General features: G+C 41.1%; 1 protein-coding gene and 1 non-coding gene across 18 annotated transcripts in view; both read right to left on the reverse strand.

Annotated features, from left to right (window-relative positions):
- Positions 1-318: 318 nt before the first annotated feature.
- On the reverse strand, positions 319-401 carry trnal-cag. Its single transcript has one exon. It is a non-coding gene; the product is annotated as a tRNA-Leu (tRNA).
- A 1,710-nt stretch (positions 402-2,111) lies between these two features.
- afdna (afadin, adherens junction formation factor a) overlaps positions 2,112-25,568 on the reverse strand; it is a 108,271-nt gene continuing 84,814 nt past the window's right edge. For 5 of the 17 annotated variants that reach the window (XM_044376310.1, XM_044376311.1, XM_044376314.1 and 2 more), the window contains 12 exons: positions 25,123-25,214; positions 24,772-24,966; positions 24,421-24,577; positions 23,255-23,660; positions 22,340-22,587; positions 22,032-22,249; positions 21,107-21,286; positions 19,291-19,329; positions 16,420-16,554; positions 12,363-12,906; positions 7,013-7,097; positions 2,112-4,110 (listed from right to left, as the gene is read on the reverse strand). In XM_044376310.1, coding sequence (XP_044232245.1) covers positions 3,957-4,110; positions 7,013-7,097; positions 12,363-12,906; positions 16,420-16,554; positions 19,291-19,329; positions 21,107-21,286; positions 22,032-22,249; positions 22,340-22,587; positions 23,255-23,660; positions 24,421-24,577; positions 24,772-24,966; positions 25,123-25,214 — 2,453 coding nt within the window. In that variant the 3' untranslated portion in view covers positions 2,112-3,956. The remainder of the gene's footprint in view (positions 4,111-7,012; positions 7,098-12,362; positions 12,907-16,419; positions 16,555-19,290; positions 19,330-21,106; positions 21,287-22,031; positions 22,250-22,339; positions 22,588-23,254; positions 23,661-24,420; positions 24,578-24,771; positions 24,967-25,122; positions 25,215-25,568) is intronic. The other 12 variants (XM_044376321.1, XM_044376320.1, XM_044376323.1 and 9 more) reach the window with 6 other exon arrangements.

Raw genomic sequence — 25,568 nt, forward strand, 5'->3', positions numbered from 1 at the left:
TTTTTTTTTTGTTCAATGATCTTTGAGGAAGCTTGAAGGTTTTTTTTTTAGTAAACTGCACTTTATTTCAGATGGGTCACATCCCAGATTAACGAAGTAGTTTGTTTATTACTAAAAGGTCAAAAACAAATCCTTTTTATCTTTTAAATCTCACATAACCTGTATACGTTTATATATACAGACACAAATGTGATTGAACCACAGTATGTGGAGCAGTAGGTGGATTTCTAAGTCATTTATAGCAGACTTGTTGCTCTGTTCCGTCTCATAAATGTGATCATTACTTATTTACATGGTGACTGAAGGAAAAAAAGTTATTGTCAGAAGTGGGATTCGAACCCACGCCTCCAGGGGAGACTGCGACCTGAACGCAGCGCCTTAGACCGCTCGGCCATCCTGACACATGAAACCCTATAGAGAAACTCCCGCTAATAAAAATAACCTTTGAACGGTTGACTGCTGTTTACTCATCCGGTGTAAAACGTTTCTTTCTTCAATTTTTTTGTTTAAAAAAATTGATTTTCCAAAGGAAGTTATGTGTAATGTAACGTTACACGCCACGAGGAAGACGTTGAAGCGTGTCGACGTCATCATCGCTTATGCCGCCATGTCTATTGTCTTTATTGGGAGACCGTTAAAAGACTTTAAACGGTCAAAACGGACGTTAGACGTTAACAGTTTCAAAAGTCTTGTTTGAAAGACTTTGTTCAGTAACAGGTTGTCATGTCAGACGCGTTTCTGTTACTGGTCTTACGGTATTACCAGCCGGGTAAACAGTGGACTCTACTGCCGGAAATCGTTGTTCGATTCCCGCCTCCGACCTCGAGTCGGGACATTTTTAAAAAACGTTGTCGTGTTATTTACTGTTACTGCTAACTTTACGGAAGTACTAACTACGTTTCAAGTGAAATTTTTAACCCAAACCTATGATCTTTCCCCAACACTAACCAGACATTAACCACATATAACATCAGTAATAACTGTAGTCGTTCGCTGACAGACAGCAGTGTAACCGGTGTTACACCGTGTTTGGTGACCTGCAGTGTTGGAAGAAGTACTCAATACCACTGTCAATACCACAATTTAAAAGTACTTTATCACAAGTGGAAAAATCCTGCATTTAAAATCATACTTAAGTATAGCAGTATTACCAGCTAAATTTACATAAAGTACTAAAGTAAAAGTACTAATTTTGCAGAAAATCAGACTTTGACTGATATATTACAATGCTGTTTATGTGCTGACTGATCAGTATTAATGATGTACTTTGTTAAATTTATCTTATACATGGGATACTTTTTCTTAAGTAAAGGATATGAGTACTTCTTCCAACACTGCCGGTCACAGAATCTGATGGGTCACCAGATCTGATGTAACACCGGCAGCAGTCGTACCTGCATGAGGAAAGTAGGTACTAACTTTTAAATTAGGCCTTGTGGGTGTAATCTGAGTGAAAATTCAGATGCTGGGTGACCTATTTCTCCCCTGAAATCTGTTCAGACATGGATTTTAGTGAACTGCTGAGATGAAATAAGTCGAAGTTTATATACTTCCTATAACAGAACCTTTCTACTCATGCTCAAACCTCATTGGCTCACAGAACTGAGGGTGTCAGGAAGGTCTGCAGTCGGACCCTTCTCCTTATGTCACTGAGAAATTGTCACATAGGACAGTAAAAATATTACAAAATTAGCTTGAAACGGTTAAACAGTGGAACCGTAAGTATTAATGTACTTATGTATTTTTATTCCAATTTTCTTCTCAGGTAAAAGTATCACACACACACAACATATTCAGTTAGAAGTCCTGCATTAATGTTTTCTCACTTAAAAACAAAAGTATTAGCAACATGTAAAAAAAAAAAAGAAAAGCGAAATTATGGAGATGTTTATATAAAACCCTAATTGGACAAGTATACTGTAGCTGCCTGATGTAGCCGAGTAACGTAGAAAACTAGAATTATAAAGCACCATAAAATGGAAATAGTTACGTAGAATTTTGGCACTTAAACATACTTACTTTCCACCTGTTTCTGTGATGTAGTGTGATGATGATGATGATGATGATGATATATTTTTATTTCAGTGACAAAAGACCACACTTCCAGCCTGCACTGTTGAAAAATCTGTATTTATTAATGATTTACAAAAGGCTAAACATGAAACCATTTAAATGATTCAGTTCCATTTTGAAACCTAAAAAGGAGTTGTTGTGGTTGGGTGGTGGGGGGGAGGAGGAAGAGGAGGAAGAGGAGGAGGAGGAGGAGGAAGAGGCGACGCGTCTGTAGTGTTTTTTTGTTTGTTTTTTTACAGGTCAGTTATAACAGCATCTTATCTCATCATGTTTTAGTGGAGGCTCCTGGAGAGAAAAATAGAATAAATCCACACACAGGATGGAGTCACTCAAACAAACTGCAGAAGAGAGATACATTTGAAACATCACTATTTTTTCTTTTTCTTTAAAAAAAAAAAATAAAAATAAGGGACACACTGCGGGTTCGAAGTGCATTTCTTTTCTACATCAGCAGAGCAGCAGTGGTGGTGAATGTGATTATGGAAATTGTGTATATATATTTTGTACAATCACAATTCTGTCACCTTAACTCCAGTCCTAAAAAAAAAAAAAAAAAAACACACCTGGATCCCTCCAACTACAGCTGGTGTAAAAACACTTTTCTGTCTCTAATAAAGAGAAAAAAAACAGATTATTACCACAGTACGAGAGGTCCCAAATGTAATCCACTCCTCAGAACAGTTTGCCGATACATATTTAATAAACATAAGTGTTTTTGTGCAAGTATGTTTTTTTCCCACAAGGTTTGAAATAAATATTTGTTAATTCATCGTGAGAGACAGTGAGTGAGTTCCTTCTCTGGCTTGAATTTAGAGAACAATCAGTCAAATTAATCTCACACAACTCTGCAAAAAAAAAAAGAAGAAAAAAAAAAAACGATTTTTATTAAAAACAAATACAATTAAAGTTACCTCAAGTTGGGGCAAAAAAACATTTAAAAATTTAACTCCACTGACGGTGAGGAGCAGTGGGGAGACAATCCAGTTTTGGCAGAATTTCCTGTTAGAGCTTCTGTCACCAAAATGCTGTTAAATCACATTAGTTTTGAAGTTTTTAGTAGCCTGGCAGGTTTCTACAGTAGTAAAAGAGTGAGACAGTTGTGGACCCAAATATTTACAGTAATGTTGTGCACTTAAAAGATTCTTCTCTGGACTGTAAGATCCTCCTCTGGAGAATCCTCCAAAGCTTTATCTAAAACATCACAAAAAAAAAAAAAAAAAAAATCCCATGCTTTCTTGCTACGGAATGAAATAACAGTGTTTTCACTCACTGAGAATTTTAATTTTTTAAAAAAAACAAGAAATAAAGAAAATAAAGATTGGTCTGGAGCTCAACCGTGGCCATTTCTGCTGGCGAGAAGGAAATTAAAAGTGTGAAAACAACATGATGCAGAAAAAGAGCATAAAATAACACCATAAAATTGTTCATATTTCAGTAAGCTATTTAAAAAAAAATTAAAATGAGCATAAACCTTTCTCCACCCGTCGCCCCAAGAACCATTTTACAAACAAAAATAGATCCCCCCCCTTTGTCGTGTGATTCTCAAATTCTCACTAGATATAATTAAAACTTTTTTACAGTGCTTTATCATTATATATCTTTGACAGACCTTAACGAGGGGAAGAATTGTTTTAAGCCATTAATGTCTCTCCTATTGCAACGATATAGCTACGTCAAAAAAAGTGAATGGTCCAGTTATTCAATGATTAAAATAAAAAAATAAAAGGGGAAAACAACACAAACAGGAGGAGACGGTCAGCGGTAGGCGAAGCGAGCAACCGGCTCTCTCGACCCCGGTTTTGTCCCAGCGGCACCTGAACGTTACCGTGGTGATGTGGGCGTCCAGGTGGCGCTGGGAAGCGAAAAGGCTCCGGGGGGGTCTACTACTTGGTGTTGAGCTCGTTCTCCAGCTCCATGAGTTTGCGTGAAGCTTTGACCTTGTTGGAAACCTCCTTCCCCTGAGAGAAGAGACGCTGGCGCTCCTTGAAGGTCAGACTCTCTGGAGCGCCGCTGGGGATCGAGTTCTCCTGCTCCTGACTGCAACACACACACACACACGCGATAAACCGTTACGGCAGTAAATATGGAGCATCTGATGGTGTAGCTACCACACTTTATGTCAACTATTCCCAGCAGTGTAACTCCATACTAATAGTACAACAGTGTGTGAAATACAGTTTTTTCCCTGTATATCATTTTAATAGTTAGTAGAAAACAATAAAGCAACTTTTATACAAACAAGAAAGTTAACTTTTGATCTTGGAAACAGCAGATCACCACAAAGTTCACTTAGTAATCATCACAGAACTCTAGATGTTTAAATTTTAATTTTTCTGAGAACTTTTAAGGATTTCTTGTCCACGTTTTATTGGGGCTTAAAGGCTCCAAGGCTGTTGTTTTAATGGATGAACTCGCTACGACAGCGTTATGAGGCGCGCCAAACTGCCTCGAAGCCCTGACCTTGTTTCAATATTGAAGCTTCAAATAAGAAACCCAGCAACAAATGCTGCAGCGTTAGAGTGAATGAGAGAAATAAAACGTTATTTTCTGATTGTTTCGCGGCGGTTACGTTCTAAAGAACAGAAACTTAAGTTTCATTTTCCTCCTCTACGTTTCTCCCTTTTCATTCATTCATTACATCCAAATAATGCAGCAGTAAATACAAAGAACAACAGGACGAATGTGTGTTTCTAATCTGATGCCTGCTGTGCATCAAATGAGACGCATTAGTTATCGCTTTCAGTGCGTTTGGGCCGTAAAAGTTGAGATTGAAAGTTCAATCTTGATCTTGGAAACAGAAGTTCACAAACCAAACACTTTGGATTGTTTCACTAGTTATGTTTTCCAAAGATTTCCCAAATCAGTTACATTGTTCCTTCTATTTAGTTTTCTGGCTCAAACTTCAGCACAGTGGAAAATATGTTTTTCAGTGTGATGGTTACATGCAGACGCCAGTAATCAGATACACGTCACCTGTCTGCATATGGAGTTAAATGCAGAGGAAGAAAAGAGTCTTTTAACAGAGTCCCAAAGCACGACTGTGTGGTTTTATCTGATAACTCCTGTATAAACTTTGAAATCAGGCTGCTTCATTTTTAAAACATCTTACATTGTATTATAAAATATTACTGATTGTTACTCAGTCAATTGTTCAATGTCTAGCAAAAAGTCTAGTAACTAGAAATACATAAATAAATGTACATACAGTACATTGAATTTCAATACTACGGATTTAACCCTTAAACAGGCAACGTGCACCAGGAGATACACATTCTTTAACATCCTGTTGGGGGCATATTTGAACGTTTTCACCAAATCAAGTTATCATTTATCAAAAGTTTTATCTGGTACTGGTATCTAGGTCACATGACTTGGTTCAGGTTATCTGTCGTTTTTTTGTCAGCCTGATCAGAAATGTTCATGGCTGCCAGTGGTGCAGGACATGCTTACCACGTGGTAAGTAATTATATATTAATCATAGTTATTTTCAATAAAACAACAATATAAATTCATAACACTAACTATGACTAATGTCTTAATATGCTGATGACGAAACACTTGTCTAAAGGTGTTCATGGTGTTATTCAGCAACTTGAAATGTATGTATCTCACGAGATACGTTGCCAGATTAAATGTAGAAAAAATGGTCAATGTGTAGTATTCAGAATTTAGTTTCAAACTGGAAGACATGTTATTTTCACTGCAAAAACAGACATTATCATGCACAGGTATGTAGATTATGACAATATACCAATTTTATATATATATATACACACACACATACATATGTATATGTGTGTGTGTATTTATATTAGGGGTGTGCCCGAATACAAATACTTTATTTGGCAAAGCCAAATAGTGTTTTTTTAATGAATATTTGTTTCATACAAATATTTAAAAAAATATTTGTTTTTCGAGAAGAAAAAAAAACATCTCAAATACCGGTTACATCACTATCTCAGTGTCTCTCCTCTGCTCCGCTGTTACGTCTATCAGCAGGTCAGAGTGGGGACCTCCTTTATAAGGTAGTTTATTCATGACCACTTATTGTAACACTTTAATTTTGTAAAATTAAAAGTGCATCTTGGTGCCATGACATTGGCACGGTGTTGGTAGTCATGTCTGGTATTTTGCTAACCTCAGTTGCTTTTGGTTGGTCAGGTGGGAAGCGTGCCAAGGTTTTGGTCTCAAGAACATAGCACTGAGCTTCAGTATTTTGGGGAAAAGAGGTACACAGGTACACCAGCAGAGGCCGGTGTTCAAGTACTTGAAGTCAATCAATGGCTTGAATCAGTTGAGATGGTTGTTCATTTGAGTGTGCCTTGTCCTTTTTAGAATTGATAGAACTGGTTGGGTAGAACTGTGTGGAAGCCTATACTTTGATAGAAATGATAAAATCAGTTTAAAAACTAGTATGTGTGATGTTAATGACCAGGGAAACAAAAGTGTATCAATTTTCTTCATCAAATAAAACATCAAAATGTTTACCATTATGACCATTTTTATACCTTAATAGGGAAACGTATCCCGGGAGATACAACTCATAAAATCCAAAATATACAAAGTATTTTAATAATTTGTGTTGAAATGTTTTACTTAGGTGCAAATGAGATAAGTAATAACATTGAATTATTTTTTACATCTCATTTTCCACTTCTGCCTGTTTAAGGGTTAAAACAGAAGAAACTGTCACCTTAAGTTTACTGCAGTACTTTATACACAGATTAACATCTAAATTATGCATGAAGTTGCTTTGGGAAGTGGTTTCTTGTTTGGGACGTTGTTGATCATGCAACACCTGATAATTATTTTGAGGCTCCTGTTTGCGTTGCTGTTAAGAAACGTTCACCAGCTTGACCGTATCATAAAACGACACTTTTACAAAGTGAAAACATACATATGGCATTCGCTCAGTACAGAGAGCAGCGAGGAGTCTCACCTCTTCGTCCATTTGTCCCGCGGGTCGTTGTAGACTTCTCCCGATCCTACAACTCCTGCTGAGTTTCCAGTGTACGAGTTAAATCCTGTCCGAGGTTTAAAGGGTCACACACAGCAGACAGACAGAGCAGAGAAACACGAGTCAGCATCGTTAAGACACAGCCGGTGATACCGGAAAACATGTGAAGCAGAAGCTGCTGGTTGACGGCTGCCAGGATCTCTGGTTCTTTGCTTTCATTCAGTCATCTGAGTTAAAAATCCCTCTAGAAACTTATTTAAACTGAGGAAGTAACTGAACTTCTGTAACAATATTAAACAGCTTCGACCAGAGACCCTGATCACCAGAAACCAGCAGCTTCTCCAGTCGACATCACTTCATTTCCCACAGACCAGCCTAAGCAGAAGGAAGGAAGGAAGGAAGGAAAGAAGGAAGGAAGGAAGGGAACGAGTTCTGGAGAAGCTTTAGGCAGAAACAATCAGATCTCATTGAAGTAGAGCAGTGAGAAAGAGCGTTAAAAAGCTGTTAAAGGGCCATTCCAAAGCAGCAGACGGTCTGTGGAAGTGTCGGGTGGCGTCCGAGGCCGAGTTCACCATCAAACATGTCTGACTATTAGTGCTGATGATCCTGAAGCACTGCAACAGTTTTATTGTCTTTATTTAACAACTACAATATGAATTACAGAGTATTTAGAATCTAGATTTTGATCTAAATCAAGTCAGGTTGTAAAGTTCCTGTATACAGATGCATTCAAAGTGAAGATATATACTGTATCGGGCTTAGTCAGAGCTGTTAGATTTGACATGAAGAGGGTGATCTCGACCTTTGACCCCCAAAGGAGACGTTAATGAGTTGGGCTCATGTGTCCCTGTGTCTTTCCAAACCTCAGCATCATCCAGGCCAAGACCAGACGTCTGAGTTCAGACTATGTGACTCCAGAGTCTGCAGACGTTTATTTCCTAACAAATATCGCAGCGGCCAAGAAAAACATTTCCTCCTCGCCGGCTCGAGAGGTGTTTATCAGTGAAACCTTGCAAGTTTTGGCTGGAATAGGACATTTATAATCTTTTAAGGATAAATCCTAGTGATATTTAATACTTCTGTGTGTCAACAAACCCCAATGAAAAGACCAAAAACAACAATAAATGAATCCTGCAAGTATCATCTGTGTATGTGGAGTATGATAGACAGTATTTTATTCCTCTGAGCCACAGAGCTCCGCTGTTCAAAATCTATTCAACTATTAAACAATCAGACGATCAACAGAAATTTGACTTTGATGCTTTTCTTTGTCATACATGATCATAAACTGTTGATCAGACAAAACAAGACATTTAACATCTTAACTTTTTCTCTATTTTCTGGCATTTTCTAGACAAACGACTAATGGAGACAATAATCTGCAGATTAATCGAAAATAATTATTCATTGCAGCATTTATGGGTTCTGCAGCTTGTTGTGATTCAGATCCACATACACCGTCCTGATGTGGATCCATCCGCGGATGAAAATAGTCCCCAACAAATGCAGCATTTAAAAAGTAGAAGTGGTTTTTTATAATATGTAGATGCTCTTATGTACAAAATCAAATCTTTGTTTTCTAATATTTAAATATTTAATGTGCAAATAAATCCATTTTAAAAATAGATTTCTGCTACAGAGGAAACGTCAGAGAGTATGAAGATGGACTGATGCTTTGTTAGTTTTTAGTCTTTTCATGGGATTTGTTCACAATCAGAAAAATACAGAATAATTCCAGCTTCACCCTTAAAGACTTCCAACTGCTATGAATCTCTTTTCACTCACTAACACGCCTTCAACTGGAGAGCAGGAACTAATCAGAGAAATGTGGGAAAAGTGGGAAGATAAAAGCCTGCAGACTCTGTCGATGGCACGGTGACGGATCCACAGGCTGGATCAGTTCTTTGTCTCTAGTTTCACCAATTATTGAAAGCAGAGGTTGAATCCTACTAGATGGCAGCAGGGAAGTGTAGACCTGATCAGGACTTAAACATGAACACATTCAGTCTTTACTCTAACTTAAGGGAGTCCAAATGCATGTTGTGTTTGAGATGAAATGAAAAAAGGAGGTACGGTTCAGATGCAGACACAGCGACAGGGTGTGAACCCAGATAGATTCATCCAGCTGGCAGCTTCCCGGCTCTTCTTTAGGGTTTTATGGAGCGAACGCAGAGATCTGAAGTGTAGTTTTGGGACGGGATCAAGCCGGGTCTCCCGCTCGAGCCCCAAAACCACATAAACACAAACTGGCAGAGAACAAAGTAACCGCAGAGAAACAACCCCTGGTTCAAGGTCGGTTACATTCCTCTGTGGAGCCAAAAGAGATGGAAAATTATACTCCTGGCACTGCTGTTCAAAATTGTTCAGATTCACAAGAAAGAGTCATCCACTGAGCTTTTCATTTACTCTCAAAGGTTGTGACTGTTTTTCTTTTATTCTGCTTCAGTTATCCTGCAGGCCGGCGGAGTTTAAAACAACTCGCTGTTTTGTTTTTATGAACCGATATAGACAGAGCGCTGCCTCTTCTGTTGAAACCTACAATTAATGCATACATCTTTTTTAAAATTGTTGCTAGGCGACCAACAAATCACCTATCCTTAAACGGTGATGACATCAGGTGCTTTTCCGCTCCGAGTTGTATGTTTTTCCAACTTGAGGCTCCTGCAAAAACGCTCAAGAAGCAGTGACCAAAAAGCTTCACTGTCATTAAAACAGTCACAAGAAGCCGTCGCAGGCTGCTAAAAATGGCTCTGTGTGATCGGGCTTTGTCTAGTTGCACCTTCAGAGACAAACTGGCGTCGGGATTGTTTTTCTTGTGGTTTTTCATGCAAAAGGCAAAAAAAAGGCCGGATTTGATTAAAAGTCGAGCTGCTTTCGGAGCTGCCAGCTGATCAAATCACACTCATCGAAACACATTTGAAGATTCATATGTCAGGGAAGCCAGAGACTCAGGTGCCGCTCGGTCACCTGAACCTGCCGCAAAGCCCTGTGGGAGTTGTAGGAGGTTTAGTAAAGCTGCAGCGTTAAGACAGCATCATAGCTACAGCAGACACACACACACATAAGACTGACAGCGAGATGAAGGACAGTCAGATCAGCTGACAGAAGCACATAACAAGAGATAAAGACTGAGCGCTAGAAGAGACAGGCGCGGAGTGGAAACAGGAAGTGAGCAAAGACAAATAAGAAATAAATAAAAGGACAGCAGCCTGGTGGAAGCTACGCACAGGCAGGAAAAAGCAATAGACATCAAGCCGGTTACTGAGGTGAGCTGCTGGCAGCCAGAGTGCAGTGTTGAGTGTCTATGTGTGTGTGTGTGTGTGTGTGTGTGACAAGGTAGTGAAACATGCAGATTTTCTCTCTGAGGGAGGTGAGGTGGGGGTTTGGGGGGTGAGGTAAGGGTAGGTGGGAGGGTGGGGGGGGACGTTAGTGGGATGTTTTCCTGACTTTGATTGAAAGTAGAAGTTCTGATGAGTTCTTGGATGTGTTTGAATATTTAATGAGCAGCGGGGATGAAGGTGCCGGCAGCTTGTTTCCTGGTCGTCAGGTGGTGATTTAAGTCACACTGAGCTGCGTTCGAAGCCGTTTGTCTGAGGTCGTTCAAACTGCAGATGTTTCTGCTTCTGACCCCTCAATGCAAAGTCACTTCTGCATCATTTTAACACCATAACTGATACTAATACGCTACTCATGTTTTCTTTATCAACTTACTTTGATAAATAAAAACATTTTCATTTTAATAAAACGCTGCTAAAAACATTAGACCGTACAAGAAATTTGCCTGAATAAATATTCTAGAAATGTGGACTTGAATCAGTGACTGGTTCTGATCAAAGAGCGCTAAAACTACACTATGACTCTGACCAGACATCTGATGCCAGCTGTTAGTATTTATCAGTCAGCGCTACAGTCGGAACCAAAAACACATTGAGGTTTGACAGCTGGTCCGAATCATCTACGAGCTGTGAGCAGTTCATTTATTTCTCTTCTTCTCGTTTGTTTTGACTGGTGTTTGAGAAGCTGGAGGACGTCAAACTAAACACTGTTTCACAAGAACAATTAGAGAACTATTTTGTATTTTTTACCCTGTTAATCATCTTGACAAATCTGTTCTTTTTTTTTTGTGGAATTAATCCAAAAGAAAGCCGAAAACAAAAAGATACAGGATGAATTTAATTACTACGACTGACTCCTTGTCTTACTTTGAAAATATAACAACACTAGTGTGCACAGAGTGTGTCTCAGGCGGGATATTTTAGGAGGAAAAAAATATTCCAGGCAGCTGCCAGCTGACTGCAGCTTGACCTCTCTTATTTTAGATATCGCTCTCCAAGAATGAGTCCTTCTGGAGAAAAGTAAAGATTCATATCTTGACATAACATTCGACACGGATAAACCAAGAAAAACAGCTAATGTTTCATACCGAAGGCCCAAAAATGACCTTAAAAATCTGCTATAACAAATACCTGCCACTAGGAGTCGCTGTGGTAACACAGAGAAGCAACAAGCTTTTTAAACAGCCGCAGACAAAGAAGAACCTTCTCACTCAACACGCCGCTGCCGTGTTTTTTACATGTTTATGTTTATGAATGAGAGCTGATGCTTTATCGAGTGATTGATGGGAGTGTGAAGCCAATGGTGTGTCTCCTTCCCTTTAAAGCCAACACCGCTAAGCAGAGCCACGGGGCAGGAAAGGGGGGGTGGAGGGGGGGGTGGAGGCGGGGGGGAGGGGCAGACTGACGCCCCCCCCCCCTCCCCACCCATCCCCAAGCAGCAACCAACCAGACACAAAAGGAGGCGGCGAGCGACAACACCAACAGTACTATGATTGGCTCTGATGGGTCTCAATCTGCAGCAAAAAAGTGGTGGCGTGATTATCGATTGCTTTTTCTGTTCGCTAGTGCTGATCGAGTGGGGGAGGAAGAGGAGGAGGTGATTGGAGGAAGATGAGGAGGGAAAAAAAAAACCTCTGGGGACAGAAGGAGGTGTTCAAACAAACAAAAAAAATTACACAACAATCTGATTTGCTTGAGGAGAGGGAGGGAAATTTCCACATATATAAAATAACGAACGTAAAGTGATGAATGAAGGGATTTTGATTGACGACAATTAAAAAAATTTGGACAAACATGTAAAAAAAAAAAAAAAAGAGGAAAAGTAGACGGTGGAAATGAAAGGGCTCTCTACTGAAAAAAAGGTAAAAACACAACATAGCACTAAAATCATGAAGGAGTGGCTAGTAAATGAACAGATGAGTGGATGAGAGGGAGGTGCGGGAGCTGTAGAGGGCGCCGTGGCGAGCCTGACTCCTCTCTCCTCTCTCTGCGTCTACCTTTAACGCCTCCTGGGGGGACGGAGCAGGGTTTGGCAGGAAGGGGGGGGCCTGTACTGTTGGAGTTGTTGACTGGCGGCTGGAACGAGCCAGACAAGAAGATGCCGTCGGAAAAGGGGCGGGGCTTGCGGGCAGTGGGCGGCGGCTGAGGCCTGCTGTGATTGGGCGAGGCGGAGGCCGGGAGGTCGCCGTACGACTTCCGGGTCGCCGACAGCTTCACCTGACCTGATTGGCTGCCGCCGCCACTCCCTGCTTTGGTGACTTCCTCATCGTCATCCTCATCGCCCGCGTAGGAGACGAACTTGGCGGTGTAGAGCGTGTCGGGGGAGGCGACCTGGGTTTTGAGGTAGGAGGTGTTTCTCTGTGGGGGTGGCGGGGGGGTGTTAGTAGGGTTGTGGGGGGCAGGGGGTTGGTAGTCCCGGGGCAGCGGGGGCCGATACAGACCGGCCGGCTCATCTGGCGTCAGCAGCTTTCTCTCCGCTTCCTCGTGCTGCCGGCGCCGCTCGGCCTCCAGGCGAGTGTAGTACTCCTCCTCCTGTCTCCTCTAAGGAGGAGGGGGGGGGGACAACCTGTTAGTACGCTCCACTCTCATTGGCTCTCACCTCAGCAGTGGACACTAATTGGGGGGACTCCTCGTTAACAAGCTCCACTACGCTGACTGTACACCTGACTGCTACATCTGCTCCACCCAGCAAGACGACAACAACTATCCACCACAGATACCAGTCTGATCATACTGGTCCAGACCAGGGGCTGTAATTATAAAACCCTATCAAGTCATTTAATTATGATGATTGGTCAAAAAAAAACGCACTGATTAAAACATCCTCTTAAAACCTCTTAAAACATACTTAAGAGTTATTACTTAATTTCTTTTATTTCTGTTTTTATTTCTTTTAAATTGTATTTTCTTTTATCTTACTGGAAAGACTTTGTGTGTGTTTTTAACTTGCTGCTCTGTGTGAATCATTTTGTAATGTGGGGTTTTAGAAATAAAGATTATTATTATTTACTAGAATACAAAGTTACAGGTGAGTAGTTAATAATTTCATTCTGACTTAAAGGAATGAGGACCAGTATTCAACGGCTGCTGCTGCAGTATTGAAAGATAATGTTTACGTCTGTTCATCATTAATTATGTTGTGTACCATAAATCTGTTGTGTTTTTAACATCTGGCTAGTGAAATATTATTTTTATGCTGATTAACAGACATTGTCCCTGTTAAATAAATAAATAAGAGTAATGAATAAATAATAAATGAATCACCGGACGCCGTCTCATCTGGACTCTGACGCTTTGAGTTTTGTTTTTTTAATGATCCTCTTGTATGTAAAGTGTCTTTAAGTACCTTCAAAAGCTTAAAGTTCTAAAATAAATGTATAATTATTATTGTTATTAATCTAAGGACCAATATTTGTATATCTCACTTGTTTCCAAAGCTTTGTAGATATTTATTTACTTTCTTTATTTTCTGTTTCTCAGTTTTACTTTTGTAAAATATGAAAATTACCATAAATAAAAAGCATTATATAATTTTATAAGTGATGCCCCTGGACTGGACTTGTTCAAACTGGTTGAACCGACTGGTCCCACACTTGCCTTCATCTACTCTTCATCTGCTCTAACTGGTGCTGAACTGGTACTGGGCGTACAGTAAACTGGCCTAGACCACCCTGTCTACCACCGTCTCCCCTTCCCTCATCACTGTGTGTATGTGTGTGTGTGTGTGTATATATGTGTGCTTGGTTTTGTGTGTGTCCTCAGTTTATCCTACATGGTTTGTGGGCAGGTTTTTGATCCCGGCCCACCCTGCTCTCCTCAGGCTGAGCATCTACGTTGCTGCTGCTCACATACACACACACACACACACACGAAGCTATGCTGGAGGAATGTGTTTAGATTTTCTGGGTTTGGAGCCCGACCAGCCGCTCCGGATTCACATGTGCTCGATGTCGATGCCTCTGATGTTAGATTATCTTCTGGTTTATGGTCCGTTTCATGTGTCTGTCTGTCTGTCTGTCTGTCTGTCTGTCTGTCGTGGGCTCAGTGTAGTCAAGATCGTGTGTGTGTGTGTGTGTCATCTAGCGCTGTGGGTGTATCCCAGCTGCCTTTGAAGTGTTCAATCAGCCCAGTTGGAATCTGAAGAAACTGGGAGGGATTAGTGGGTGTGTGGGTTTGAATGAGTGGGTGGGTGAATATGTACAGTATGGATGGATGAGGGCGGGGATGAGGCGGGTGGGTGTAGATTTGTGTGTGTGTGTGTGTGTGTGTGTGCATGAAACTGGATGTGTTTTTTTGGGGGGAAAAGTGGGAGGGTGGGCGGCATTCCCTCACATATAGTTTCTGAAGCGATGCCGGATGGAAATGATGACATAAATAAAATGAAATAAAATTAATAATTTAAATTAAAAAAACTTCAGAACTCAATCATAACTGCTTCCTCAAAAAAAAACTGAAATAACTTCCTGACACGACAACCAACGACAACACGATGGGAGTCCCATGCTTGAGGTGGGTGGGAGCACATAACATGACACAGCAATACATCACATAGGGGTGGGGGGAGGGGGAGGGGGAGGGGGAGGGGTGCACAGGATGAGGACATGCAGTTGGACATCTTAACAGTAAAAAACAGCATCAGAATAACATTCATTACATCCTAAAATCAATATCTCTTGACTAATAGTCCTTTGTGAGATACTTCTGACTACTTCTTTATTACTTTTAACTTCACCAGTTAATGAAATCATTAATTTCAGAGATACAGCTGGAAGAGAAGAATATCTGAGAGGCTTTTCAGTGGTTCAAATCCTACAAACGTCATCTTCAGGTGCAGATTTAAGCTTAAAGTACCGTTAGATGTTTTAAAGGATGAGCGGTCTGATCGATGGTCTACAGGACAAACACACCAGAGTGATGACATCATGGTGAAGTCAGCGAAAAAACAACACAATGATAAAAAAAAACACTTGAGTATGTTTGATTTAACACACAGGACGGAGATGGGCGGGTGGGCATCAGATCAGACCACTCATCATTTAACAAAAGAAATAAATATTTCTACACATATGATGTAAACATGTTGCCTCTGACTTTACTAATGAGCAGTCTGGATAAACACATTAAGTCATTATAAAGTATTCAGACCGGTTTACTTGGTGCATAATTTACTGTTTTATAGATTTAATTTAAAATGGATTAAACGATGTAAACAGGAACAAAGAAAAAATAAACTGAAATCTCTCACTTACAGGCTCCAAACTGAGTCCAGATGTTATTGTGTGTAGAATTGAATCACCAAAAATAGTACATTTATTCAATTTTAAATTAAATCTATAACATAATAAGTGAAGAGGGCCGCTGTACATTTATTTTTTAATTCATATGAGCCGCTAAGTGTGTCATCTACCTTTGATATCATGGATGTTTACACATTTTTCTACAAAATGTTTTAATCTTCTTTTTTTTTTTTTTTTTTTTTAATTTTTACCAAAAATGAATTAACTGGAATCTGAAAGTCTCAACTGGTTTTACTGCGTTCATATATTTGTGCCTCCGTCTGTTTAAACAGATTTTTAAAAAACTTCTTGTCCTGATTATTTTAACTTTACACAAATGTTTAAACTCTGAAAGTCTTTTTTTTAAATTTCCACATAGTAGTAAAACTCTTATACATTTGGCTTTTATTGTGGAGCTGTAGTGCTTCATGCTGGTTTAAACACTGTTTCATATAAGTTCAGGGAAGCTTAAGATGCTTTTGAAGATGATCAATCTTCAAGCACTTTTAGGCGAAACAGTCGAGCATATTGGTTAAAACTCAACTTCACAGGATCTTCATCATGGTGATCAATACTGTCAGAGTGTTTTGAGTTCCAGCTGTGATCCTTCTAATGAAGTCCCTGTAAAGTCCAAACTGGTCGGACTAAATAAATCCTTTTAATACGACCTGAGAGTGCCTGAAGAACATCTGTTTCAGAGGCTGCAGGACAGTAAAGGACATTTATAATTATAAGTCATATCAGTTTAACTCTGACAGACAAAGAGAGAGAGACAGACCTTCTCCTCGGCCTCTCGTTTGGCTCTCTCCTCCTCCCTCCACCTTCTCTCCTCCTCCTGCTTTGCTCGCTCCTCTGCCTCCCGCTTACGAATCTCCTCCAGCTGCTGCTTACGCCGTCTCTCCTCATCCTGCAACTGATCACACACACACACACACACACACACACACACACGCAGGGAACACCATGCCGGAAAGGCAACGCCAAGACAAGCACACATGCAAAACAAAAAAAAAAAAAGACAATTAGTACCAAAACATTGATTATAGTAGCATTCATACCCAAACTCTCTGAGAACACATCCACATCCAACGGCTCATTTTAACTGCTTGGACTTCTAGTTAGTGTGCACTAACGTGTCGTGTGTAATATGAGGTAGTCTGGATTTGTTTCACAGGACGTCTCCAGAGGGGCGGAGCAGAGTGCACTGCAAACACACAGCTGAACGTGCACACACCGACGACAACAACAACAACATGCAACAACAACAACAACAGCAACCAGAACATGGCAGGGCAAAAACAAGGAGAGCCCCTCTTTCAGCTACTTAAAGGTGCACTTGATTTTATTTTATCATGTTTGTACAAAAGCTTCACGTTGAGCTGAAGATGCAACTAAGCAGAGAGGAAAATCAAGCGTACCTGAAGTAACTGTAAGCTCAACGGGCTGCTGCAGAAACACGCTGATAATCATCCCAACACAAACCCAGTAGAATACGGTGACACACAAAACAAGCAGACCCTCTCTCTGGGCTGAATGTCGGTTAAAGGGTTAGTTCAACTAAATTACAACTAAACATATTTTGCCTGTTCAACCTTATGGTTTCTATCCATGCAGACGATGTGGTGATAACTCTGTCTCTGAGTGTAGGAGCCAAAATATGTTGTTATTTCTGTTTATATATTGATGTGGGCGTCACGTATTGCGTCACTTACGTTGCTTGACACATGGGTGTGGTTTCCTATTACTTAACCTGTTCACTTAGGTGGTGGCGGGAGTTTTTGGACAAAGGGAGTTGGTAGAGCTCTGATATTTTCTATTGACCGTCACCATTGTTACTATGATCACCATCGTCACCATTGTTACTATCATCACCATCATCACCATTGTTACTATGATCACCATCGTCACCATTGTTACTATGATCACCATTGTCTGTTCATCACTTTATTTTCACAGTATATTTTTTATGCAACAGCTGATTGTCAGACTCTTTCATTTTGTTTATTTTTTTCAATAAAACATCAGTAAAACGTCATCTTGGATGGTTTTGTATGGACGTGTCACATATAGGAGCCTACTAAGTCTTTTAGCTGCCTTTTTTGAAAAGTAGTCACTACGCTGAGTCTGTCAGTAATGCAGTTCAATGGAAAAAATATTTGTGTTTGTGGTGCTCATAAAATAGAAAATGATATCAACAATAACATGTCTCCATTACACTGTCAACAGTCTTTATGGGAAAATTTCTTTGGTAGAAAATACTCTGAATTAAAACTAAAACTTGTTCTGTGGAGTATCCAGAGAGACAGTGATGTTAAAGGGATAATCCTTTAGATATTTCTGAAGTTAAATGTGTTTTTTAATGTCCTTTATGGTCAGAATTGATCTCACTTTTATTGTGAAGCAACGGCATTTGTCACCAAGGACACTGACAGCAATCATTCATAAAAAAAAACAGATAATTTTGGTAATTTCTTGACAGAAAGTTTTAAATATTGGAGGAGCAGTGTGCTGTTAGATGAAGAGTTGATGAAGTGTGGCAAGACGCAACTCCTCCGACTCATCAGTGAGGTAACAAACCTAACTGCGTGAAATCAGGTCCTGGTTTCTCATTTAAATTAATTTGTTGTAGCTGCTGGTTTGTTTGCTGTGGTGTTAAATCACCATCAGGTGTCGCTAAAGTTGTCCTCCACTCAAAAATATGTTTTTCTTCTTGTTCCTTCAGTTGGATGTTTGAGCTTCACTGTACAGAACGGGTCAATGAGCAGGATTTGTGACAGCACAACTGGTTTTTGGAAGCTAATTAAGGTCCAATATTCAACCTTAACAAGTGTGGTGTGAAAACCTGAAGCCTCCATGTAAGAATTATATTATGGACGAGGCAGAAATCTCAAAGTTGGATAAAACACAACCTGGACAAATAACACCAAAAACTATCTGCATGGAGAGAAAACACTAGATGTACTTGAGAAAATGTGTTTCTGTAATTTGGGTGAACAGACCCTTTAAAAAGAGAACATAAAGAGGCTCAGCTGGACACACACAAATGCATGGATGGATGGATGGATTCATGAGTAACACGACATCATGATGCTGCCCTGCGTAGGCAGCGCCGGGGTCTCGCAGGACTATCATGCATGGATCTGGACCTGGACGTCCCCCCCCCCCCCGTGAAGCATTCAGCCATGCAGGCGCCACCTCGATATGCACTCAAAACATCACTGCTGACAAGAATCACACCAGCCTCAGCACTGCTACTCTATAAGCATGTGTAAGTTTGGTTTTCGATGGCTTCGTTCGTTTGGGAAACGCCAGTATTTCATCATTTGTGAGCAGCGGCTTCCCTCTCCGTCCCCCCCAGCAGTTGTTTTGAGTGGACAAAGAGATGGACGGCTTCCCCAGCCAGACGATATCAAGCATCCCAGGACGGCCTCTCCATGACCGAGGCTGCTCTTTAGCTAATCATGGCCCAGCCCTGCCTCCAACCCCCCCCCCCCCCCCCCCCCCGCCCCCCCAATGACACGACGACAGTAGTCCAGATGGGTGGGAAGAGACAAATCGGAAACAACGGGCAGGTGGGCAGCCCAGACAGAAAACAGGAAGTGATGTGGGTTAGGGAGAGGATACTAAGTCATTAACAGGAAGAACATACCAAGTCTAGAACAGAGATAGCTGGGACAGCAGTCTGCTGCTGAAGAAGAAGAAGAAGAACAGAGTAGAGAGTGAGAGAGAGCGAGGCGAGATAGATAGCAAAAACAGAGAGAGAGAGAGGAGAAAGAAAAATATCCAAAATATTGAAGAGGAGGGTGTGGAGGAGATACAACGAAATCAGCAAAAATAAAAAGGAGGGAAGAAGAAGAAGAAGTAAAATAGAAATAAGAGAAGGAAGGGGAGGACATATAGTATAGTGAAAACATTGCTGCACTGTGCTGATTAATGGCTGCTCACATCCAAATTTTTTAATTAGTTAAAGTGACTCTGGCAGCTGTTTGCTCTTCCTGAGGTTTGTACCATTAAGTTTCCAAATATTTGGGGGAAAGTGTTTATTTATCTGAATCAGGAGTTTAAGGATCAGCATCACAAAGTAAATATTAAGTAATTTATCTTATTTAAGGTTAAATGGAGGTTCGTTAAGAGTTACTCAAAGTGAACGTGGGGCTTTTACTTTGGTGAGGACAGAGACTGTTATCTTGTACAGACAGAAAAGCCCAAACTTGTGATTTTAGGTTATAAACTAAACGTCTCTGTCTGTTCTCATCTGTCATTGGTCTGTTTACTGTAAACTGTGCTGAATGTCAACAGAGTTTGATTGAAGGAGTAAAACATAAAATCGAGGTGAAGATCAGTTTAAAACAGTTTCATTACAAAAATAAATTAAAAAAAACTAAATCAAACCAACCACATCAACCAGTAAACAACCACACACTCAGCAACACTTCCAACACCTTCCACCCAACAATATCCACCAGTATCCACCAGTATCCACCAGTATCCACCAGTATCCGCCCACATCCAACCATATCTCACCATACAGAGAAAATAGGAAAATAATGCTGCATAACTGTAAGTCAACCTACACTACTTCCTGAAACAGTTTTGAACATTTGAAGTGCTTGGATGGTGTTTAGTCGATCATATCGGCTCGTTTAGATGCTCTCAGCTCTTCCACGTTGGTTTCTAACCACAGCAAAGTATCCAGAACTATCCAGAATTATTATTATTAAATAGTGAATAGTCATCAATATCCTGTCAGGATGCTGAGAGTCTTGTACGGTCATGGTTCATTCTCGCTATGCTGCATTTGCATTATATGAGAAAGATGCTGGATGCGAGTGATGACGAGTTGATCTGTAGGTAAATGTATGAAATTATGTTTTTACGTTAAAGGAAACAGGTGTTTGCTAGTGAACTCGTTTTACTCACTAATGTGTTAATTATGGGGAAATCTGGTCACCAAACTCTACACTTGTAGCTTCTTCCTGTCACACTCGCACAGTTTCTTCCATATAATGTGAATGCAGCGTTACGACAAACTGGCCTGCTTGCCCCGCCCACCCCTCCCCTCCCCTCCCAGCCAATCAGATTTAAGCAGCTCAGCATGGCAAAGCGATGACAGAAGCATGTTGCAGATGCACATTGCAGGACATTCATAGTGGGAGAGCGCTGCCGTATGGAAATCCATTTCCTCTTCTAGCGGCTTGAAAGACGTTTATTTCTGCCAAAACAGCCTTTAAATACCATTTCCTGTTCCTCCCTACTGCACTACTTCCTGCAGCCTTTCCTGTCAGTGTTTAATTTACACTCTGTTGCTCTTTTCTCCTCCACTTTATTGTCCTTTGATTTACTACATGATCCAAATCTCCTCTCTCCTCTCCTCCATCCATCATTTTCTTCTATTTTTCCTCCCATCTTGTCATTTCCTGTCTTCTATTCTCTCTATCGATGCCCCCCCCCCCTGCCCGTCTCACCCTGGCTCTCTTCTCGGCCTCCAGCCTCTGCATGATCATCATGGTGTCTACGTCCTCGTCGTCCTCCTCCTCCTCGTCTTCGTCGCTCTGCTTGGACTCCTGCAGTCGTTTCTGGAACTGCCACTCCAGCATCAGCTTCCTGAGCCGGTCGCTTTCCTCCGCCGTTCGCTCCGGCTTCGACTGGAAGGTAAAACATATTTCAAACTCTTTATACTGGTCTGTTTCCAGTTCCTTATTAAACCTTCTTCTGTCAACCTTTAACTTAATGCATGTGGGAGGAATCTACCTATGCAAAATTATCACATAAGTTCAACAACAACATAAAGGCAGCTAACTACTGTTTTCATTATCTATTAATCTGCTGATTAGTTTCCTCATTAATCAATGAATCATTTAACATTTAAAATGTCACAAAATTGTGCAAATACCCATCAAGTTGACATATTTAAAACCCAAAGATCTTAAATTTACAACAATGTAAAACAGAGAAAATGTTGCATCTTTGCTTGAAAAGTGACACAAACGATCTCTTATCTTATTATATTGTTATTATAGAGTCTGTTTATTCTAGTATATTCTTGAAAAAAGATCATGATCTCAGTGAGACTTCCTGTTTAAACCTGTTTTGTCAGTCGAATAATCAATGATTCAGCTAATTTGTTTCAGCTTTAAACAGAATTCAACAGTTCAAAAAAGGAAAAAGACATTTTTATTGCCAATTACAAAGCACAACCTCAAAGTTTTTACCAAATGACACTAAATGTGACATTTGAAACAAGTAACAGAATCATCAAGACATTAGCTGGAGCAGCTCTTCTAGAAATATGTTTCCTTCAGATGTTATTAAGATGAACATGTTGCATGAAGTGAATCTGAGGAAACATTAATCCCAACCAGATGAGGGTTTTTTTAAAATTGCGCCCACCTGCAGGTCCTGGATCTCCTTGTCCAGGAGGTCCACGATGTGAAGCTGCTGCTGCTTCTCAGCCTTCTCGCGGGCGTCTCTCTTCCAGGGGTCTGGAGACAGACTGTCGCTGGACGTCAGCTCCTCCTTACTGATGGTGATGTACTGCAGGTCTCGCCTCTCGATGGTGCGAGGCTGCTGCTGCGGTAGGAGCTCCCTGATCACCGTGTCCATGCCGACTGCGATTAACAGTTCATTTATTAATAACAATCAACCCGCAGCTCATTATATCTGAGATAAAACATTAGATGTAAGAAGAGATTTGTTACCGGCGGGGTTGGAGGCACTGGCGGGGGGAGGAACAGCTGAGCGAGGAAGGCTGGCCAGCTTCTCCGGTCTGGATGGGGGGGGCTGAGGCTGCGGGGGCAAGTAGGGCTGCGGCGGGGCCACGGAGGCCAGAGGGGGCTGGTGGTGGGGGGGAGGCATGGATCCTCCGTTGTTGTGAGGTTGGACGGGCATGACGGGGTTGGCCCGGATCTGACCCAGCTTCCTCTCCTGCTCCCTCCTCTTCCTCTCCCTGGGAATCATCATCATCATCATCATCATCATCGTTAATAGTAGCATCATTAGTTCTTATTTGCAATGTGATGTTTTTATGGTTGTTTTTGTTTTGTTGCTTTTAAAGATGCATCAGTCTGATCTCCAGATTTGTATCATTGCCAATACTGAACTGATTAAGCTGATCAGATATCAGTAAATACAATGTCATTCATAATTACATAATTACATAATTATAATTTACATTCATAAAGTGATTTCAGTGAGCTGCTGTTCTTTCACTTATTTATTTATTTAACGTCTACATGGACCTCTGAATTTTAATTAACATTATTATATTATTGTTTGTCTGTATTTCATTATGTTTTGATAAATTTAAGAAACTATTGCAGTGCTGCAGCTAACGATTATTTTTATTATCAATTAATCTGCAGATTATTTCTCCAATAACTGAGAAACTAATCGTTTTGTTTAAAATGATTAATTATGAAAAATACCAGTTATAATTTCTTCAAACGTCTCGTTTTGTCTGATCAATAGTCACAAATCATAGAAACTAACTTCGCTATCATGTATGACAGACAAGATTTAAATCAAGATGATGACGCAGCAAATCTTTATTATATGACGATCAATACAGTTGATTAACTTCCTGTCGATCAATCATCTAACTTCAGACAGCCTACCTCTCCTCCTCCAGACGAGCCTTCTCCTTCTCATACCAGCGCTGCTGCTCCTCACGTTTCTTGCGGTCAGCAGCCTGTTGGGCCGTTACCGGGGTGACGGCGGGAGGCGGCGGGAGAGGTAGGTCGGGCTGGGGGTCGTAGGGGTCGTAGGCGTCGGGGTAAGGGGCCGGCGGCGGGGGAGGAGGAGGGGGCAGGTCGGAGCGGGATGGCGTCTGGGCCGGATGCGGCGGCGCAGCGTGGGGGGTGTTGGGCGTCTTCCATCGACCCGGTCCGGTCTTCTGGTTCTGGGTCTTGTTGGAGGAAGAGGAGGAGGCTGAGAAGTTGAGGTGCTCCTGGCTGGACGTGGACGACTCCAACGAGGAGGACACCTGCGGCTGCGGGGCCCAGTGGTCTGGTCCTCCGACACCTGCAGACACACAGAGAAAGAAACAGTTTATACTGGTTTCACTGGTATAATACACGTCAGCAGGGCAGCACTGGGCATCTGGCAGCAACATGTCCATAAACAAACTGATCTTTATAGAGCTTCTGCTTTTTTTTTACTGCAATTTTGGAATTTTTTTGATCATTTGTTTTTCATTTTTGTTTCTATTGTTACAATTGTATCGTCTGCTTTTTCTATAATTTAAGTTATTTCCCTCATTTTACTTTCACATCATTATATTTGTCTTGTTCAAGTGTTTTATTGCTGTTGTGTGGACTCCAGGAAGAACAGTGTCCGCTTTGTGGAAGCTGATGAGGATCCAGATAAAGAGTCAAGAATAAAAGGTCATATTTAAACAAGCAGAAACAAGGTCAAAGGTCACAGGGGGGTGGTGGTATTTTTCTCATCAGTCTGAGTTTCTTTAAATCAATCAGATGATGTCTTACATGATGAAGATCAACCGACCAAAACAAAATGAACCACAAGCGAGCAACACTGAAGGATTTATTTGGATTTCACAGATGGAGGAAAAAATGTTTTGTTATTCTGAATGTAATACTGTAATTATGTATTATATAATCAAACACAGAAAAATATAAAAATAATAAAGCAAATTTAATTATATTGCACACAAAAATGCCGGATGCCTGTAACCACTAAGCTATTATATTATATAATCACATAATCTGGCAGTTAAACATTATCAGGTCTCTGATCTGTGATTGGTTTGCGTTGGCCGTACCTCCTGGCGGACCTCTCTGGTAGTCAAGATCTCTGTGTTGGTAGTCCAGGTCCCGGTGCTGGTAGTCCTGCTGGTAGTGCTGCTGCTGCTGCATCCGCTCGTCCGGCCTCAGACCTCCCGGTGGAGGGTACAGATCCTCCTGGGAGTGGTTGACCCGCTGGGAAGAGACACAAACGTAGAAGAAGAGATGGAGGAAGAATGGCGGGAAAAGATCAGGAAGGAAGGAAGGATAGAAAACAATGCAAAGATGGAGGAAAAATAAACAACATCTACTGACTGACTGAAGGAAAAACTCAACTATCCCTCAGATTTACTGAATGTCTGCTCATGTTGAAGAAGCGGCGTCTCTACCTGCATGCTGTTGTGGATGTTGTCCACCTGAGGGAGTCGTTCTCTGTCCTCCATGCCCTGCCAGTGCTGCGAGGGCCCCTGTCCGGGACCCACGACCCGGTCCTGGCTCTTGGAGGCCGGGATGGTGAAGTACTCCCTGGGGTAGGTCTGGGTGGGGATGGGGTAAGCCTCTGGACGGGGAGGGGAGGGCTCATCCTGACAGAGAAAGAAAAAAAAACAAACATATTTAGGGATCACTGAACATCTCATCTCTGTTCCAGATACCACGTGTGACCTCGAGTGTTACTGTCATCCAGTCGGCTGGGACATTCCACACGAAGACGCCACCGGCCGCGTCGTACGGTTACTTACGTCGGCACACAGGTTGCCAGTGGAGACGGAGGTGATCTTGGTGCCGGGTCCTCCGGGGTAAACAGCTTTGCCTGCAGGACTCTGACCCTGATCTGAGGAGAGGAGACCAAAGACAACCTTTATGTTACAGTTTAAAGACAATTACAAACATATTCATCATGAAAAAATATAATAAAGGACACAAAAGAGTTGCAAATTAAACCATAATCTGCAGGGAATTCGGTTTTTGAGATAGAAAACAGTGTAGTTTCACCTTTACTGCACATGACAAGTCTAAACCCACTGACCTGTTTGCCAAAAATACTTTTTATTTCTATATTTGATGAAGGTCGTCAAGGTAACTTTCAGTAAGATTTTAAGGAGACATGTGATAGCATCTAAAACATTTTAAGAACCTAATGAAATAAAGCCGTCAATGCAATGAAATGAATCAAGTTCTTGTTGTT

This window comes from Thunnus albacares, chromosome 16, assembly GCF_914725855.1.
Source record: "Thunnus albacares chromosome 16, fThuAlb1.1, whole genome shotgun sequence".
NCBI classification, from domain to species: domain Eukaryota; kingdom Metazoa; phylum Chordata; class Actinopteri; order Scombriformes; family Scombridae; genus Thunnus; species Thunnus albacares.